The following is a 20,849-nucleotide window of genomic DNA, read 5'->3' on the forward strand; positions in this document are numbered from 1 at the left end:
CTTAAAAAAAGACTGAAAACTAGGCTTATACTCGAGGATATACAGTAAATAAGTAGTAAGTAAATTATATATATATATATATATATATATATATATATATATATCATAGCATAATACCACATTCGCTCATCGATCTAATCAAGAAATCCATTTTAGGCTTCCAAGGAATCCTAGAATTGTGTGAAATATGTTTGAAAAGTCACCAGCCCTTTTTGTAGTATAATAATAATAACAACAACGACTACAACTTTATTTTTGTATCCTGCCTGCATCTCCTTGGAGGGACTCGGGGTGGCTTACATGAAAACTCACTACTGTATATAGCGAAATGGTTGGCCTCTATGTCTGATATTTCATTTCCATTCATTCTTAGGTTTGGCTACCCTGATGCTACATATCTTGCCCGGGTGCAAGAAGAACTACGGGCCAAGGGTATCACCAATGACTGATCTTATTCCCTGCTCCCCGATGCCCAGGAATGGCTTGTCCTTTCTCCCGAGTCCAGCCGTTGTGGATGGAGCATTCTCACCTATTGGAGCCAACTGTCTCATGATGTGGTCTTGATCCAGAGCACAGAGCCTGGTTATTCATATTGAGATGACATTCCAAGTTGAACCAGTTACCCGAAGAATAAGGGAGCAGAGGCCTATGGACATCTGTGTGTGTGCATGAATGTGTGTGAGTGAGAAAGAGAGAGAATGAATTCAACATCTGCCTTTGAATTGGTTCCAGTAAGAAAAAGTTCAAGCCCAGCCTACACACTGCACAGAATGAGACAGTCGAGCCCTGGACTGTAGAAGCTCAGACTATTTGGTAGAATGGGATCACTATTTTAAATGATACCCTCTTTAAGTTCAAAAAAGAAGCGGAAAAAGCAACTTCCTGTGTGTAGTAAACAAGCATATCAGAGAGAGTCCTGTGTTGAATCCTTTTCTATGATGTACTGGACGACTATATGCAGGAATAATTCATTTTCAGAACATTTGAAAATAATAGCCCTGGTATCTCTCATCTGACATCACTTAAGTCCAGGTTTTTATTAGCTGCATAGTAATAGATTGGCTCTTTGACCCAGAAATAGGTTAATGAAGAGGCAAGCTCTTTTGGCTTGTTCACATTTCTGCCTCATTCACATTTCAAAAAAGAGATGGGAGTTGGATTGTTGTAGGTTTGTATATGGCCATGTTTTAGAGGCATTTTCTCCTGACGTTTCGCCTGCATCTATGGCAAGCATCCTCAGAGGTTGTGAGGTCTATTGGAACTAGGAAAATGGGTTTATATATATCTGTGGAATGACCAGGGTGGGGCAAAGAACTCTTGTCTGTTGGAGCTAGGCATGAATGTTTTAACTGACCACCTTGATTAGCATTTGGTCTGGCAGTGCCTGGGGCAATCTTTTGTTGAGAGGTGATTAGATGTGCCTGATTGTTTGGAGTTGTTTTGATTTACCTTAAGAGGAGGGTTCTGGTGACAGGAGCTTCCCAACATTACTTCCCTTGTGCTCTTCCTCTCCAGTCTTTGCGCTCTCCAGGCAAGAAAACTTGTGAGATTGGCAGAAAGCTCGGAGCAGGACTACAGACAGGGATGTTAGATGGAGAAGGAGAAGGAGGTTCTGTATATCCCATTTGGGTGCTCTGTTTGATACTAAAATGAAGCCTTCCTACCTGCGCTTTTAGTGGGCATGAAGAGATGTTGTGTGTGTGTGTGTTTGAAAAAGAAGCGATCAGGACATTTATTGTGAGTGAAAGGAAGCACTTGGGTTTTTAAAAACTAGGTCTCCCACTTATCTTATCACTGAGCAAGGGAGCCCCTATTCAGCTCCAAGGGATGCCAAAGTGGGGGTGAATTTCCACGTGCATTTCCATTGCATCCTATTCTTGCCCTTTAACTTCTTTAGTCATGCTACTAGAATTCACTTCTGAGAACTAGACTGTACGAAATGGAATAAAACGCCAGTACATTTGTGAAATTGTAGTCATTTGGGCCCAGAATGCTTAGCACTGGGGATTTGACTTAAACCACCGGGATGGAAACTGGGGTGGTTTCTAGTGAGTGAATGGGAAAGAGAGTGTGAAGTATGTGATGGTGCCCCGAGACCGTTAGCCTCTAACCTTATTCTCTGCTACCTTCACTCCTCCTTCACTTGAGGTGCCCAAACATGTGACGGTACACTCATGTTGCTAATATCCAGGATTGGAATCAAGCAGAACTTTCTTCCAGAAACATTGGACTGCCATCCCTCCGGGTCCAGTTGGACGGCAATAGCTTATTGACTCTATTCGTGGACATCAGACCACCAAGTTGCCACCTCCGGTGAGGACAGTTGGCAATTCCATGGACCACGCCTCGTGTATATACCTTCTGTGCTGGCATATCGACCGTTGTGTAATTATTCCAGCCTTGTCCCGCAGGGGATACCCTGAGTATCATTTGGAACTGGGCCTGGCCTTGGCTGGTCTGTATGCTCCTGACTCTTGGCACCTACCTTGTTTGTTGAGTGTTTGGGGGAATTGGGGGAAGGGGACGTCTCTTGGCTAACTGTTAAGCGTGTCGCCTCTGGCAAAGATGAACTCTGATACTCACTTTGCCTTGTGAGAGCTCCCCTCAGATGCACAGTTTGGATGAAGGGGCTTTCTTTGCTGTTTCAAAAGAGTAACTGAAAATACGACATTCGTTCTCCTGTGGTTTTTTCTTTTCTTTTTGATGCAAGTGTGACAAGTATGCTTGTATGGTTTGGGCTTCTAATTTTGAGCCAGGAGCACGTCCACACAGACACATAACTCAGAATGTCAAGGCAGAAAATCCCACAGTTTCTGCTTTGAACTGGGTTATCTGAGTCCACACTGCCATATATTCCAGTTCAAAGCAGATAGTGTGGGATTTGTTCAGCTGTGTGGAAGGGGCCTAAGTGAGGCAAATTATCAGGCTTGCATGGGTGACTATCAACACCGCTTCTAGGAATATAGTGACACCCCACAAATGCACAGACATAAATTCTTTTCAGGCAGTGATACAAAGGAAGCTTTGCTTTTCCATTCTGAATAACAAGGCAGCTCTGTAGACTCCCATAATAAAGCATGTGGCAACTAGTACAGCCATGACAAATTGCTTCACTCTTCATGGGCATACCTAATTACCGCTATCAAGAGTAACCCTTGAATCAAGGTTGATCATTGGAAATCTTCCATTAGATCAGTGATTCTCAACCTGTGGGTCCCCAAGTGTTTTGACCTACAACTCTCAGAAATCCCAGACAGTTTACCAGTTGTTAGGATTTCTGGAGTTGAAGCCCAAAACATCTGGGGACCCACAGGTGGAGAACCACTGCATGAGATGAACAGGAATTGTTCTGCTGTTTCATGGGCAAAAAGCTGGAACACAACCAGAAAATGGGATTGATGGTTAGGAAATACAGTTTCCAGTCCCAGACTGCACAACAAGCTAAAACAAAGCCGCATTGGTCCAAGCCATTCCTACAGGTCTCACACTGGGTTGCTGTATGTTTTTTGGGCTGTATGGCTATGTTCTAGAAGCATTATCTCCTGACGTTTCGCCTGCATCTATGGTAGGAATCCTCAGAGGTTGTGAGGTCCTCACAACCTCAGAGGATGCCTGCCAGACCTCACAACCTCTGAGGATGCCTGTCATAGATGCAGGTGAAACATCAGGAGAGAATGCTTCTAGAACATGGCCATACAGCCCAAAAAACCTACAACAACCCAGTGATTCTGGCCATGAAAACCTTTGATAATACAGATCTCAAAAGCAAAGTGTAATTTTTTTCAAAGTTTTTTTTTTTTTTGTAAAATGAGCTACATGTTTGTGGGACATATGTGTCTCTTGAAGAGCAATTACATCATAATTGAGACATCTAAGTTTATTGAATACTCTTTTCCATTTTTGTGGTGAATTAAGACCATTAATGTTGTTGCCCTTCGTGAATTTAGATTGCTGCTCTCCCATATGCGTGAATCACAGAGACCACAAAGAAGACTCAATTCTAACTGGATCTTCCAAGTAGTCATTCCTTACTTCATACAACCTCATTTCCTCCACTCTTTATACCACCCCTTTCTCCAGATATTCAGGTGGTGGGCTTGGGACTTGGGTAGCTATGAATGTATGACTTGCATGCATGCCAGAGAGGGGGCAAGGTTACCACTAAAATGTAGCCCTGGAAGCTTTCAAAGATCTCTATGCAAGAGCTGAATGACTGTGTTTGTGTGAGTTCACAGAAGATCACTGGAAGAACTACAGCCACAGGAAGTCAACCTGTTCTTCTGAACTAATGGAAGGAAACATGGCTCAAATGAAAAGAATGGTGGAGAGGTGGGTTTATTGCCAGATGAAAAATGCCAGGGGGAAAACACACTTTGGAATTAAACAGTTTGTATTGGGCATGAGGTCATCTAAAACCAGAAGAAAAATGGAAAGTGCATGGATTGGGACATTTCTTGGTGACATCTTTTTCTTTTCTTTCCCAGAAGTTCTGCAGTATTAGGCAGCAAACGGATGTGGTCTGGCAAGTGTCCGTGGACTAGTATTACAGTGAATTGATCAAATACCCAGTTTCCAGCTCTGATGATTGAGATATGATTTGAAATAGTTTCTCTACTCACAAGTCATTTCTGGTCTCCTATGTTCACTTCACTAATATGGACTAAAGGAGGCATTGCTGTCAAACTCGACAATGCTAAAGGCTTCCAAACCTAACTGTTGCTGATAGGTAAATTTCCATTTGGCTGAGAGAGCTTTCTCATGGCACATATTTTACTCCTTGTTGACTTGAGGAGAGGAACTCATATTCTCTTGAATGGAGACTCTGCTGCTTTAGCAGTAATTGTTTGATGTGCATTTATCTTGAACTATCTTGGAGGAGGCAAGAACCGCCCTGAGTCCCCCTGGGGAGATAGGGCGGGTTATAAATAAAGTTTTATTACATTATTATTATTATTATTATTATTATTGTATTGTTGAAGGCTTTCATGGCCGGAATCACTGGGTTGTTGTGGCTTTTTCGGGCTATATGGCCATGTTCTAGAGGCATTCTCTCCAGACGTTTCACCTGCATCTATGGCAAGCATCCTCAGAGGTAGTGGGATGCTTGCTATAGATGCCGGCGAAACATCAGGAGAGAATGCCTCTAGAGCATGGCTATATAGCCCGAAAAAAACTAAAACAACCCATTATTATTATTATTATTATTATTATTATTATTATTATTATTATTATTTTACTGACACAAAAGCACAGTGTGTCACAGCAAACGAGATCTATATGCTGGATTTCATGTCAAAAAATCACAAGTTGAACACTTCCTAAGTGTCTAGGACTGTGTGATGTATTTTCGAATGATGCGCACAGATTATTATTACTATTATTATTACTATTATTATTATTAGATACATAACAAGATTAGTACACAGCAAACAAGATCACTATATTGGCTTTTGTATTTGATCACACGTCGGACACTTCCCAAGTGTCTAGGACCATGTGATGTATTGGCAAATAATGTTTGTAGATTCAAGTAGGGTGGCCTTTTGCAGCTGACATGGTAATCTTGTCGGCACCAATTTGTTTTTAAGTGCATGCCAAGGTATTTAGGCACTGCACCCAGTGTGCCGATCATTACTGGGACCACCTTTACTGGCTAGTGCCAGAGTCTTTGCAGTTCTATCTTTAAATTATTATTATTATTATTATTATTATTATTATTATTATATTAAGTATGTTGGAGAAGGCAGAAATGATCTGAATACACAGGGGAATTATGCACATTTCCTACTTTTGTATGACAATTCTCATTTTCAAATGGGGCCCTGACTTGGAAGCTCCATTATTGCTCTTTTATTGTGACCAGAAAAGTAGTGTTGTGCAGTCTCCTAATACACTCAGTGCAAAGGACTATGGGATATCATGCATATCAGTTCCAGGTCCTATGGGCAAAACAAAAACGAATTGCAGTAATCTAATCCTCTCTGTTTGTACAGCCACTCCAATTTAATGTCTGGCAACGCACTTAGCTTAAGATGATATTTTTGTGCTAGGCCTAATTACCATCTCTCTTTATCTCCTGCTGGTGGTCATTGCCATCTTCTTCATATTCTTTACCTTTGTTCTTATCGCTTGCTACCACACATTGAGCAAGTTTGTGCAAGACAAGCCAGTGTTTACATATTTTGTGAGACTTATTTTTAGCTCCGTATTTTGAACTTTCATGATACGGATTTAAGGTAGGGGGTCTGCTTTTTGTAGAACTTAAGGACTCCTGATTCCAGTTGATCTAATCTGGTGTATGTTTAGTGTATTACATCATCGGATGTATTGATGTCAAGACCAGAGCCGTGCAGACAGGACAGAAGAGAGCATTCAGCCAGGGTTATCTGCATCGTACTAAATAACACAAGGTCAAAATGGGATCTGAGCAGTGGGATCTCTTTGTCATCAGTTGTACCTCCTTCCACCCTGAACATGCATTCAGGATCTTCAAACACAAGATTCCCCTGACTCTCTAGCTTTCCTACATCTGAATGGAGTGGGGTTTTTCTGTGTGTCTCTAAAAGCTGACTCTGCCTGGAGGTTCTGTTCCTTGCTGGAGTCTATCAGCAGCTAACCTATTGTCAACGTGGTTGTGTAATCCCCTGGTTTTGCTGGAGGGCTCTGGAGGAAATTAGCACAGCAGAGGTCTTTAATCCCCCACCCTTGAGGAGACTTTGAGGTACATAACACTGTGAGTTCATCTATTTCTATGCTTTGGTTGCAGAGGCGGCCCTAGGTAATTTTCAACGGTAAGCAAACAGTATTTTGGCGCCCCCCACCCCCACCCCAACCAATCATTGATATATATTTTCTGTTCATTGTGGGAGTTCTGTGTGCCATATTTGGTTCAATTCCATCATTGGTGGAGTTCAGAATGCTCTTTGATTGTAGGTGAACTATACATCCCAGTAACTACAGTTGCCGCACTTGCTCCCTTGCCTGGCCCGCTTTGGGTCTGGAGGCATGCCTGAAGACCCCGGCGTGTGCACCAAAAGTCACCTCTTCTCCTGACTTTCTCCTCAGCCATTGGGACCGAGAGAGAGAGAGAGAGAGAGAGAGAGAGACAGAGGTGGAGATACCCACCTTTCTTGAAGGTAGGCGCAAAAACAAAGGAGGGAGTGGAGGTGGGAGATACCTCCAGCCAGAGGGGCTCTCTCTCTCTCTTGGTCCCAATGGCTGAAGAGAAAGCCAGGAGAAGAGGCAACTTTTGGTGCGCATGCTGGGGTCTTCAAACACGCCTCCGGACCCGAAGCGGGCCAGGCGCGGTGGCTCCGCCCCTTGGCCCACCCACGGATTGGGGAGAGGAGAGGAGGCGGGTGGAGCGCCCAGAGATCGGGAAAGGGAGCCGGTCATGGGGAAGGGATCGAACACGGAGAACGATTGAGCGCCGGCTCTGCTCGCACCCCCGGTGGTCGGGTGGAGCAGGAACGAAAGGGGCTAGGCGAGGCTCAAGAGCCCAGCCCCTTTGGGAAGAGGATCGCCCAGCAGCGAGGCAAGAAAGTCGAGGCTCCCCCCGGACTGCTAGGGCTGTTGTGAGCTGAGGGGGTGCTCCTCAAGTGGCGGTCGAGGGACATTTACAGAGGTGCATCTGCGCCCCTGGCAAAAAAAGTGTTCTGCGACCACTTACTTCGCGTAATGGATGAGCCGCCCCTGATGGGGAGAGCAGATTTTACCCATGACGCTTCTGTAGCTGGAATCTTTCCATATAATTAAAAGTATACATACTCTTATTTTGCAGAAGGCAGCTCTGTGGTGAATAATACTAAGTGAGCACATTAACAAGTAAGGATGGAAGATAGTACCATGTAATTATATGGGGGTGGAGGTCAGTGTGGTGTAGTGGTTGAAATGCTTGGCTATGACCATTCGGCCATGAAACCCACTGGCTGACCTTGGAGGAGTCAAACTCTCCCAGAATCAGAGGAAGGCAATGGTGAACCTCTTCTGAACAAATTGTTCATCTTAGGGCTGCCATAGGATGGAAATGATTTGAAGGCACACAACAGTAAGCACAATAATTATAGAGACGAACAGGGAGATACCACAAAGGTCATCTTATTCAAGCCCTGGGATTTTTGGTAATCCAGTGCAGAGAACCCCTGCTAAAGGACTGTCCAGCCTCTGGTTCAGTGGTTCCATATAGCCCGAAAAAACCTACAACAACCCAAAATGGCTCTTTTTTATTGGAGGTATTACGCTTGACCAATGGTTCCCTACTTTTGGGCCTCCAGCTGTTTTGGACTTCAGCTCCCACAGTTCCTTTGGGCCTCAAGGTGTTTTGGATTTCAACTCCCAGAAATCCCACCCAGCTTACCTACTGTTAGGAACTGTGGGAGCTGAAGTCCAAAACACCTGGAGGCCCAAAGGTTGGGAACCATTGGTCAAGCATAATACCTCCAATAAAAAAGAGCCATTTTGGGTTGTTGCAGGTTTTTTTCGGGCTATATGGCCATGTTCTAGAGGCATTTTCTCCTGACGTTTCACCTGCATCTATGGCAAGCATCCTCAGAGGTAGTGAGGTCTGTTGGAACTAGGAAAATTGGTTTCTATATCTGGGGAATGACATGGGTGAGCCAAAGAACTCTTGTCTGTTGGAGCTAGGTGTGAATATTTCAACTGACCACCTTGATCAGCACCGGGATTGTGGCACAGCTGGCTGAGTGTCAGCTGCATTAAGATCACTCTGACCAAAAGGTCATGAGTTTGAAGCCAGCCCGGATTGGAGTGGGCTTCCAACCAATTGTGTAGCCTGTTGTCGACCTTTGCAACCCGAAAGACAGTTGCATCTGTCAAGTAGGAAAATTAGGTACCACCTTGTGTGGGGAGGCTAAATTAACTAATTTACGAGGCCATAAAAAAGACTCCAGCAAAGCACTCCAGCAAAAAGCATGCGGGGAATGCGGAAGTGCTTCATCAGTGTCGCAGATGGACGATGAAAGCGACAGTTCCCCTAGCTTCCAGAAAAAGTTAAATAGCCTCTGTGTATGTCTGTATATGTTGTATGTGAAATTGGCATTGAATGTTTGCCATATATGTGTACACTGTAATTGCCCGGAGTCCCCTGTGGGGTGAGAAGGGCGAAATATAAATACTGTAAATAAATAAATAAATAGATTAGGATTTGGTGGCCTGGCAGTGCCTGGGGCAATCTTTTGTTGAGAGATCATTAGATGTGCCTGAATGTTTCCACTCTGTTGTTTTGCTGTTGTAATTTTAGATTTTTTAAATACTGGTAGCCAGATTTTGTTCATTTTCATGGTTTCCTCCTTTCTGTTGAAATTGTACACATGCTTGTGGATTTCAGTGGCTTCTCTGTGAAGTCTGACACGATGGTTGTGAGAGTGGTCCAGCATTTCTGTGTTCTCAAATAATATGCTGTGTCCAGGTTGGTTCATCAGGTGCTCTGCTATGGCTGACTTCTCTGGTTGAAGTAGTCTGCAGTGCCTTTCATGTTCCTTGATTCGTGTTTGGGAAATGCTGCATTTGGTGGTCCCTATGTAGACTTGTCCACAGCTACATGGTATACGGTAGACTCCTGCAGAGATAAGAGGATCCCTCTTGTCCTTTGCTGAACGTAGCATTTGTTGGATTTTCTTGGTGGGTCTGTAGATAGTTTGTATGTTGTGTTTCCCCATCAGCTTCCCTATGCGGTCAGTGGCTCCCTTGATGTATGGCAAGAACACTTTTCAGAACAGTCCCCTCCCCATGGGGAAGCAATTAATGCAGATCTTTGGGTGAAATCCCATTTCCCATCACTTGGACTTGTTGATTTGGTTCTACTACCCTCTGCAGCAACAGAAAGTACATTTGCAGTTTTATCTATATGGTAGATAAAGCTTTTCCCCTGACATTAAGTCCAGTCATGTCCGACTCTGGGGTGTGGTGTTCATCTCCATTTCTAAGCCGAAGAGCCGGCATTGTCCGTAAACACCTCCAAGGTCACGTGGCTGGCATGACTGCATGGAGTGCCATTGCCTTCCCACCGGAGCGGTACTTGTTGATCTACTCACATTTGCATGTTTTCGAACTGCTAGGTTGGCAGAAGCTGGGGCTGACAGCAGAAGCTCACCGGATTTGAACCTGCGACCTTTCAGTCAACAAGTTAAGCAGCTCAGTGGTTTAACCCACTGCGCCACCAGGGGCTCCTATCTATATGACCACATTTAAAATATTTAGAATCATAGAATTGGAAGAGATCACCGGGGCCATCCTATCCAACCTCAATATGCTATGCAGAAACACCCAATGTAAGCAGCCGACAGATGGCCACCCAGCATCTGCTTAATATTCCACCTAAACATTAGGAAGAACTTCCTGATGGTAAGAGCTGTGTGGTAGTAGAATATGCTGACTTAGGAGGCTGGTGGAGTCTCCACAGAGAAGGAGACTCCTCCAGCCTCCTAAGTCAGCATATTCTACTGCCACACAGCTCTTACCATCAGGAAGTTCTTCCTATTGTTTAGGTGGAATTCTCCCCCCCCCCCCCCCCCAATTTGAATCCATCACTTTGTGTTCTGTTCTCCAGAGCAACAGAAAACAAGCTTGCCACCTCATCAAGGTGACATCCCTTTAAATATTTAAACATGGCTATCATGTTCCCTAGAGAGCCCTTGGGGACACAGTGGGTTAAATTGCTGAGCTGCTGAACTTGCTGATCGAACGTTCGGTGGTTCTAGTCCATGGAGCAGGCTGAGCTCCCGGTGTTAGCCCAGCTTCTGCCAACCTTGTAGTTCAAAAACATGCAAATATGAGTAGATAAATAGGAACCACTCGGGTGGGAAGGTAATGGTGTTCCATGCAATCATGCTGGCCTCATGAGCTAGGAGGCGTCTATGGACAACACTGGCTCTTTGACTTAGAAATGGAAGTGAGCACCACCCCCCAGGGTTGGACATGACTAGACTTAATGTCAAGGGGAAACATTTATGGTACCTTTTATCATGTTCCCTCTCAGCCTCCTTTCTCTGAGCCAAACATACTCAGCTCCCTCATCTGTTCCTCATAAGGCATTGTTTCCAAACCTTTGATCATTTTGGTCACCCTTCTCTGGACACATTCCAGTTTGTCCATTCCCTTGAAGCCAAAAAAGGGGTTGTCCCTCTTAATGTCCTGATTTGATAAATAGGCTTCCCCCTTTTCAGTCTCTGGTTTGCAATATTAGTGCAAGCAGAAACATTTTGAGTGACATAACAAAGGGATGAGTACTGAGAAGCTGTGCCTAGCAACCAGCAGGCAAAGCCTCATAAAGGATGCTTGGCAAAGGTCTCCGGGCAGAGAGTTAACCAAGCTTTTCTGTAGCCTGGTCAGTCTGTCCACAAGTCAGCAACAGCTGGTTTAAGGCATCGCTTAAGAAGACAGGTTTTTTTTTTTACAGTGCATACAATGACCATATATGAAAGGGTGAAACTAGCATAAGCTTGGAGGTATATTATTCCAATAGTCTTGAACTTTAATCAAACCTAGAGAACACATTCTTAAACCCGGACACAATCTGAAATGGGATTTTTTTTCGTGTCGGGAGCGACTTGAGAAACTGCAAGTAGCTTCTGGTGGGAGAGAATTGGATGTTGCCCAGAGGACTCCTGGATGTTTTACCATCCTGTGGGAGATTTCTTTCATGTCCCCGCATGGGGAGCTGGAGCTGACAGACAGGAGCTCACCCTGCTCCCCAGATTCGAACCACCAACCTTTCGGTCAGAAGTCATGCAGGCACAAGGGTTTAAGGGTGACTCAGTGGGATGCTTTTATAGTTATTGATTTAATTGCCACACTTTGGGTCCTAAAACACTGGCACACATGAAGCAGAACATAATACAAGGAGGAGAATAGTTTAAAAGCAGAAAGGTAAGATTAGTAGCATTGGGTTGTTGTAGGTTTTTTCAGGCTATATGGCCATGATCTAGAAGCATTCTCTCCTGATGTTTCGCCTGCATCTATGGCAAGCATCCTCAGAGGTAGTGAGGATTAGTAGCATTTACAACCAACGTTTCCTAGAAAAGTCAGAGAGATGTAACTGGTAAGTGATAAAGCCTGGTATGCTTCTTTTAGGAAACGGGTTACCTGGGTACTACTAAAGCCCTGACTTTCATGCCTACTTACCTCCCTTATGAAGACTCTTTCTTTTCCAGTTGTCTTTCTCTCCTTGCTTACGTCTCTTTCTTTTTTTTAGACAGATGAACAGCAAAGAGCCTGCATTTTATTTTTGTTCTGTTCTACATTTTCCTGGGCAGATTCTCATAAGATAAAGTAGAAACGTACTTTTTAACAGCTTCCCATGGGAAAAAATGTAAGCAGGTGCAGCTTTTTGAGGAAAAAAATAACATCATTCCATCTCCTACAATTTAGAATGGTATACTTGCTATTGCTATCCTCTGAGCAATTTCTTCCATCCATCCATCCATCTAATCTATCTATCTATCTATCTATCTATCTATCTATCTATCTATCTATCTATCGTGTCAGGAGCAAACCAAACAGTTGTATTGCATTTTTAAACATACATACATACATGCATACATACATACAAAACATGAAATCTGCAAGCTTGTTAGTTGATTAAATGTCCTTTGACCAGTATCTGGCCACTTGAGTATCTCTGGTATTACTATAAGAAAGTCCTCCATTGTGCATGTAGCAGGGTTCAGGTCGCATTGCAGCAGATGGTTTGTAGTTTGCTCTTCTCCACACTTACATGTTGTGGATTCCACTTTGTAGCCCCATTTCTTAAGGTTGGCTCTGCATCTCGTGGTGCCAGAGCACAGTGCCTTCCAAGTCGTCCAGTTTTCTGTGTGCCCAGGGGGAATCTCTCATTTGGTATCAGCCATTGGTTGAGGTTCTGGGTTTGAGCCTGCCACTTTTGGACTCTTGCTTGCTGAGGTGCTCCAGCGAGTGTCTCTGTAGATCTTAGAAAACTATTTCTTGATTGAAGTCGTTGACGTGCTGGCTGATACCAAAACAGGATGAGCTGGAGATGTCACTGCCTTGGTCCTTTCACTATTGGCTGCTAAACAGTGTAATTTCTCCAGTGGTGTAGGGCACACAGATAATGCGGCATGTCTCATTAAGAGCCACATCTACTGTTTTAGCATGGTGAGATGTGTTCCACACTGGGCATGCATACTCAGCAGCAGAGTAGCATAGCGCAAGGGCAGATGTCTTCACTGTGGTTGTGATCCCCAGGTTGTGCCAGTCAGCTTTCGTATTGTTTCTTCCATTGTAGATCTAGTAAACATTATTCTTTCCTTAATACTGATATGACCAACTTGCCTAGAATGAAACGGGAGGGAGACTTTGTCTTGGCTTGTAACTTCCCCGGCTTTGAGAAAAGAGTGCCAGACTAGAGGGAGCTTTTCTACAACCTTGAGAGGGTAAGTCATGTATTCTTCCTAAGACAGTGTTTCTTAACCTTCCTAATGCCACGACCTCTTAATTCAGTTCCTCATGTGGTGGTGACCCCGAACCATAATTTTTTCATTACTACTTCATAACTATATTTTTCCTACTGTTATGAATCATAATGTAAATATCTGATAGACAAGATGCATTTTCATTCACTGGACCAAGTTTGGCACAAATACCCGATACGCCCAAATTTGAATTCTGGTGGGGTTGAGGGGGTTGATTTTGCCATTGGGAGTTATAATTCCTGGGATTAATAGTTAATCTACAAACAAAGAGCATTCTGAACTCTATCAATGATGGAATTGAACCAAAATCGGCACACAGGACTCCCACGATCAACAAAAAATACTGGAAGGGTTTGGTGGGCATTGATCTTGAGTGTGGGAGTTGTAGTTCACCTACATCCAGAGAGCACTGTGGACTCAAACAATGATGGGTCTAGACCAAACTTGGCACGGATACTCAATATGCCCAAATGTGAACTGGTGGAGTTTGGAGGATATAGACCTTGACATTTGGGAGTTGTAGTTGCTGGAATTTATGGTTCACCTACAATCAAAGAACATTCTGAATCCCACCAATGATAGAATTGGCCCAAACATACCACACAGAACTCCCATGACCAACAGTAAATACTGGGGGGATTTGGAATGAATTGACAGTGATTAAGGGGAGATTCAGTTAACCTACATTCAGAGAGTACTGTGGACTCAAACAATGATGGATCTAGACCAAACTTGGCATGAATACTCAATATGCCCAAATGTGAACATTAGTGGAGTTTGGGGAAAATAAACCTTGACATTTGGGAGTTGTAGTTGTTGTGATTTATAGTTCACCTACAATTAAAGAGCATTTTGAACCCCACCCATGAAAGAATTGGGCCAAACTTCCCACACAGAATCCTCATGACTAACAGAAAATACTGTGTTTTTTGATGGTTTTTGGTGATTCCCCCCCTCGTGATCCCCCCAGGGGTCCCGACCCCCAGATTGAGAAATGCTGTCCAAGGGAAAGTCCTCTGTTTGCAAGCCTATCAGACAACTATTTGAAAGGCTGCCCAGTCCCAAGTTTCATTTAAATTCAAGAACTATAGGAAGTAGGAAGGACATTTCGACCTTTTCCCATCTACATTGATGAATCCAGATGATTGCAGATGGCAAAGGGATTATTACTTCCCTTGTGAAAATGCTATGAAAAGTTTATTTTAAGATACTTTATTTTTACTGTTGGGTATGGAGAGAAGTGCATACCTTATGTGCAATAGTAACATAGCTAGCTTAGTGTACTTTGTACCCTTATCCTGTTGTTTGCCTGAATCCCTGGTCTGTGGATGGGAGAGTCTTCTTGTGATTGCGTCTGTAGGGATCAGAAATGGCCTTGCTAAACCAGACAAGGATCTGTTTGTTCCTTGCAAGGGGCAGCTAGGTTTCCCAGGGAAGCTCAGAAACAGACAAGAAGTCTTTTTACCCCCTTACCACAATGTTACGATGCTGTGATTCCATTTTAGCGCCTATGGAATCCTAGCATCTAAATGCATTTCATTCTTTTCATCAGATGCAAATTGTTTGAGTACTGTAAGTAATTGGACTCTTTTTTAATATGTGCTTTTAATATGTTTTTTATTCTTTTCAATTATGAGCCGCTGAGTCTCAATTTGGGGAAATGATCTGTTATATCTATAAAAGTCAAAGTATGTATGCATGCACATTTGTTTGTTTTTATCACAAAGACTGTTGCTAGGTGAAGTGCTCCCTGCGATATCACTGGGAGAGAAAGGTGACGTGTATGAGGAGAAGGGAGGAAGGAAAGAAAGAAACAGAAAAAGAAGAGAAAGGAAGGGAAAGGGGTAAGAAAAAGGAGGGAAGAAAGGAAGGAAGAGAAAAGGAAGGGGGAAAGGGATGAGGGGGAAAGAAAGAAAAGGAAGAAAGGAAGGAAGAGAAAGAAGGGGGAAAGGGATGAGGGGGAAAGAAAGAAAGAGAAGAAAGGAAGGAAGAGAAAGAAGGGGGGAAGAGATGAGAGGGAAAGAAAGGGAAGAAGGGATAAAGGAGGGAGGGCAGAAAGAAAAAGCAAAGCAAGAAGAAGGAAGAGAACTGTAAGAAAGAAGTGATTGGCATATGTGGGAAAACTGGAAGGAGAGAGGGAAGGAAGAAAAGAAAAGAGAGAGGGAGGGAGAAAGTTTATGAGGGAAATGGAGGAAGGAAAGTAAGGACCATAAAGTGAACTTGCCCAAAGAGAGTTGCCACTGTTGCCATTTTGAGGTAGGCCTTCTCAGAGCTAGAAAAGGGAGGAAGCAGGCAGGGAAATGCTGGGTATATACTCCAGCGGGTATAAACATAATCATAATATGCCATGGAGAGGAGTTTTACAATCTCCAGCAAGGGAGCCCCTCTGGAGCCGCAACAAAGCCCAGGACTCCATAGGAGACAGCCATGGTGTTTATTTATTTATTTATCAGTTTGTTTACAATATTTATATTCTGTCTTTCTCACCCCGAAGGGGATTCAGAGCAGATCACATAATGCATATACGGCAAACCTTCAATGCCGTTATACAAAGACAAGACATAGAACTGTACATAGATAGAGGTATAGATAGGCTTTCCGCCCATCTTTGGCATCTTGGAGGCTGTTCTTGGTTCTGGCCATGGGTGGGTACTGTTGCTCCATCTTTCCTGCTGATGAGCTTTTGTTCATAAACTACTTTTTGATTGAATCACCGATATTTTCTGGCATTTTCTTATGGGTGCCTAAATACCTCCCCGCTTTTTAAAGAGGTACCTTTGTGCTGGTATGGCTGTACCAGGAGCTTCAGCTTCATTTTCTTTCTATTGAGTGTTTGCATATATTCCAAGGTTCCATGCATTTGCAACAAGGTGGCTTCCCTTGGTTTGCAATCATACGGCTAGCTACCTGTCTATCATTGTTTAGTTTTGGTTCCTCCCCTTTCCCCAGGGCCATGGGAAGAGAGGGAGCCATTTTTAGTTCAGTCTTATAGTGGAAAGCTAAGCTACAGGACGTGGATTAGCACCATCCGTAGAAAAGCTTCGTTTCCTACAGCATCCAGGGCAGAAATTCCAGAGAAAAACAGTCCCAAAGCTCTGGCTGGGAGCTTACAGCCTCTCAGCTTTACAGCATCTGAGGGAAACAGTCCTAAAGAACTCCAGCTGGAGAATCTACATAGCCTTGACTGGTAGGTCTACTCGGGACCCAAGACGCAGATTGGAACTGGTAGTAGAACCCACATCAGCAAAGGTTAGACAATAGATTGCCTGGGAGGGGTTAAAAAAGGGTTTTCCTTGTTAAAGAAAGAAATAGTTCTCCAAGCAAGGTGCCTGTCCATTTTGGGGCAAGTTAAGAAGCATTTGTTTAATCTGTTGAAGACCCAAGAATTGTTTGTTGTTTTATTGAAGACCTAAGCAATAATAAAGGACTTCGTTAAACATTTCAAGTTTTCTAAAGACTGTGTATGGGAAAATTCTTGAAGGCCTCTCACCCGAGGCTCCCCAGCTCCCCGCTGGGCACAAAGAGCACGCCCTATTTAAAAAATCAATTATTACAGGCCCAGCGCGTGGCACCACAACCGCGCGTGGCAGGAGCTGGGCTGAAGGCCTAGAGCTCACCCTGATCCGGGTGGAATCATAGTGCTATAACTGTGTAATGTGACAGGGCCCCGAAATGACTTCAGTGTTTGTTCAGATTACATCAAATACCTTGGATTGGGAAATCTTAGTCTGGGCTGTTGTGTATGATAGCCTGAAATGTCTATTGGTTTGTTGCCACTACTACATATATCCTTAGGCAATAAATCAGCAAAGTGAATTCTGTTTTTAGTGAAGGAATATTTCCTTTTCTTTGTCATGCCTTGGAAATGTTTCATAGTTCTTTCCAGCCAAATGTTTGCTGCAAGTACCGTGGGAAGTGCACAACTTGGTCATTGCCCGTGTGGGTTCAGTCCAATAGAGCTTTGCAGACGTAGACATATTTATTGAGAGCATAAACCTCACTGAGCTCAGCACAGCACACATCTAAGGGCGAATGCTTAGCCTTAGGAGACACATTCCAACATGGGAAAAGACCCTTCATTGAGACCCTGTGAATGATCTCTGTTCTATGGAGCCTATATGTCCAGATCTGGAATTAGATGTAAACATTTGGGTTAGTCTTAAAAATAAACATAGCAAAAACGCCTCTCTCCCTCTCCTTCTCAAACTGCAATTTCTGAGCTCTGTTGCCCTTTGTGAGAGAGTATAAAATAGTTGAAGCATTCAATTCTCCACTGAAAAGCATGGGGCGGAGAAGCCAGAATGCTAAAAACTGAATGTAATTATCCCGTGTATTAGTAAGTTACACTGATGTCAGTACGAGGGTTAAAACCAAGGTTGTTTTCTTTTAAATGCTATTTGCAAACAGTATTTCTGTTCTCTTCTGGCATGGAGTAGTAGTAGGTCTCTCCCCCCCCCCCCCTTTGATACATTCTCCAGGCTCTTCCAAACCATTTTGGATTGGGCTTGTTTTCTTTTCTGAGTGTGAGGGAATATGATTCTCTTGAGGCATGGGATGGGGTGGGGTGGGGGATGTTTGCAGATTTTTGGCCAAAACCAGCTGTCCTGGCATTTTGCCACCTTGCTCTTGAGAATAAAGTCCAGAAATCCAGCAAAAACGAAGGGGAAGGGGGTGGGACGGGGGAAACTTACAAAACCCAACTCTTCCCTGTCGAAGCAGAACAGACCTCCTGGAGTCTGGCTCCGTCACATTCTTGTTCACATTGCCGGGTTTCAAAATCGTGACCTAGCAAGGTAAGAGCCGTGCATCCAAAAGGGATCCTTTTTGGGGCGTGGGAGGATAGTCAGGGAATAAAAGTGTCTTCTGTGATCCACCTTTAGATTTTAGCTAAACAGAAGAGAGCTTTGCTGTCTATAAAAACCGAGACGTAAAGCAGGACCTGGCAAGATATGATGGTTACACTGTCTGCTTGTGTTTCTTCACTGTTTCCATGTTTGTCTTGGGTAAAAAATTAAGAGGGCCAAGACTGACCCAAGATACTGTACTGCCTGAGGTGTAGGGACAAGATGGCCCTGACCCTAATCCACTTCTAGAGACCGATGGGACAGAGAGTTGTATCTCCAAACATGGTGATGAGACAAATGTCTCTTGGTGTGCTTGAAGACAGCAGCCAGTTAGGTGGAGCTGAGTACAAATGGGGATGTTTTAAATTCTCAATACATTTTTTGGGGGGGGGGGGGCAACAAAATAGGGGTTCGCCTCTCTAGGAAGAAGAGAAATTCCCCAACAGTCTTGTACGGGAGAAGCATATGACTAGCAATGGTTCTACCATTGCTCATTTATTCCCACCACCAGCCCCACTCTCTATTTGACAACAGCGGTTGACTCCATTGCTCTCTTGGACCCATCTTTTCTAATGCCCTAGAACTAGTACCATTGCAAGGCATAGGTCCTGGTGCTGGCAGTGGAATAAAGACTGTCATAAAAATACTGTGGAGGATATTATAACAACAACTTAGTCATCTCCAGATTGGACTACTGTAATGCACTCTACGTGGGGCTGCCTTTGAAAACGGCCCGGAAATTTCAGTTGGTTGAACGGGCGGCGGCCAGGCTGTTAACTGGTGCTCCTTACAGGGAGGAGTCAACCCTCCAGTTTAAGGAGCTCCATTGGCTGCTGTTCATTTTCCGGGCCCAATTCAAGGTGCAGGTGCTTACCTACAAAGCCCTAAACGGTTTGGGACCCATCTACCTGCGTGACCACATTTCTGTATATGAACCTACATGATCTCTTCATTCATCTGGAGAGGCCCTGCTCACGATCCCACCTGCATCGCAAGTGCAATTGGTGGGGACGAGGGACAGGGCCTTTTCGGTGGTGGCCCCACGACTCTGGAACTCCCTCCTCAAGGACATCAGGCAGGCCCCAACACTGGCAGTTTTTAGAAGGAGCTTGAAGACATGGATGTTCCAGTGTGCCTTCCCAGAATAAGGACTCCCAAGCAATATGTCCCAAATGCACTTTACGAGAGAGTTAGTACTGTCTGCACGCCTACCTATCTTTAAAATATCCAACCTATTTCCCTGGACATCCCCAGCATTTTAAAATTTTAATTCTTACATTTGGCCCTGCCACAGGTTTTTAATTGGCTCATGTCATTATTGTATTGTTTTGCTTTGTTATGAGTTATTTATTGTTGTATTGTTGTTATGTTTTATGATGTATTTGGGCTCGGCCTCTTGTAAGCCGCACCGGGTCCTGCAGGATTATTATTATTATTATTATTATTATTATTATTATTATTATATTCCACCACCATCTCCCAAAAGGGATTTGGGGCAGCTTATCCAAAGTAAATTCTGTAAAGCTGTAGTTAATGTAATGAGTGGATTATTCTATGTAACCCGCCTTGAGCCACAAGTAGAGGCAGGTAAGAAATACTAATAATAATAATTAGCAAATATGAGGGAATTTAATGTCAATTTTAGTTAAGTTGGCCACATAGCAAGTGCAAACCTTTTTGTTCAATGCTGCCCAGTGTCGGCCGACTTGGGGCACCAACCCCATCTTTTATTTTGTGACAAGAGGTTAATCTACACTGTAGAATGAATGCAGTTTGACATCACTTTACCTGCCATGGCTCAATGCTAGGGAATCCTGGGAGTAGTCATTTGATGAGGAACCAGCCCTTTTTGGCAGAGAAGGCTAAAGACTTTGTAAACCTACAGTTGCGGCTCAACCTATTACGCAAAGTAAGCATTTGCAGTATAGTTGATTTTGCCCAGTGGCGCTCTTGAGGCGCTCTTGGGGGAAAATAGGCCTTGACATACGCAAGTTGTAGTTACTGGGATGTATAGTTCACCTACAATCAAAGAGCATTCTGAACTCAACCAATGGAATTAAACCAAACTTGGCACACAGGACTCCCATGACCTACAGAAAATACTGGAAGGGTTTGGTGGGCACTGGCCTTGGGTTTGGGAGTTGTAGTTCACCTACATCCAGAGAGCACCGTGGATTCAAACAATGATGGATCCGGACCAAAATTGGCACGGATACTCAATATTCCCAAATGTGAACATTGTGGAGTTTGGGGAAAATAGACCTTGACATACGCGAGTTTTAGTTACTGGGATGTATAGTTCACCTACAATCAAAGAGCATTCTGAACTCCACCAATGATGGAATTGAACCAAATATGGCACACAGAACTCCCATGACGAACAGAAAATATATATCAGTGATTGGTTGGGGGGGGGGGGGGCGCCAAAATACTGTTTGCTTACCATTGAAAATTACCTAGGGCCGCCTCTGTAAACCTACATCCAAGATTCAATAGAACTGAGCCATGGCAGTGGAAGTACTGTCAAACTGTCTTCATTCTGCATCAGTGGTCCACA

The 20,849-nt window shown here is 43.8% G+C and overlaps 2 protein-coding genes across 3 annotated transcripts in view; both read left to right on the forward strand.

The window, feature by feature from the left end:
- Positions 1 to 20,849, forward strand: part of DTX3 (deltex E3 ubiquitin ligase 3) — a 152,782-nt gene that overhangs the window by 36,804 nt on the left and 95,129 nt on the right. The window contains exon 5 of one of the 2 annotated variants that reach the window (XR_010909280.1): positions 374 to 1,168. Coding sequence is in view for 1 of the 2 variants with exons in the window: in XM_060762973.2 (XP_060618956.1) it covers positions 374 to 449 (76 nt within the window). In the remaining variant the exon portion in view is untranslated. Of the gene's footprint in view, positions 1 to 373; positions 2,669 to 20,849 lie in introns of those variants that run through there. The other variant, XM_060762973.2, reaches the window with a different exon arrangement.
- Positions 18,167 to 20,849, forward strand: part of ARHGEF25 (Rho guanine nucleotide exchange factor 25) — a 128,865-nt gene continuing 126,182 nt past the window's right edge. Inside the window, exon 1 of the mRNA XM_060762963.2 lies at positions 18,167 to 18,241. The gene's annotated coding sequence lies outside the window, so the exon portion shown is untranslated. The remainder of the gene's footprint in view (positions 18,242 to 20,849) is intronic.

Source organism: Anolis sagrei, chromosome 2 (assembly GCF_037176765.1).
Source record: "Anolis sagrei isolate rAnoSag1 chromosome 2, rAnoSag1.mat, whole genome shotgun sequence".
NCBI lineage: Eukaryota > Metazoa > Chordata > Lepidosauria > Squamata > Dactyloidae > Anolis > Anolis sagrei.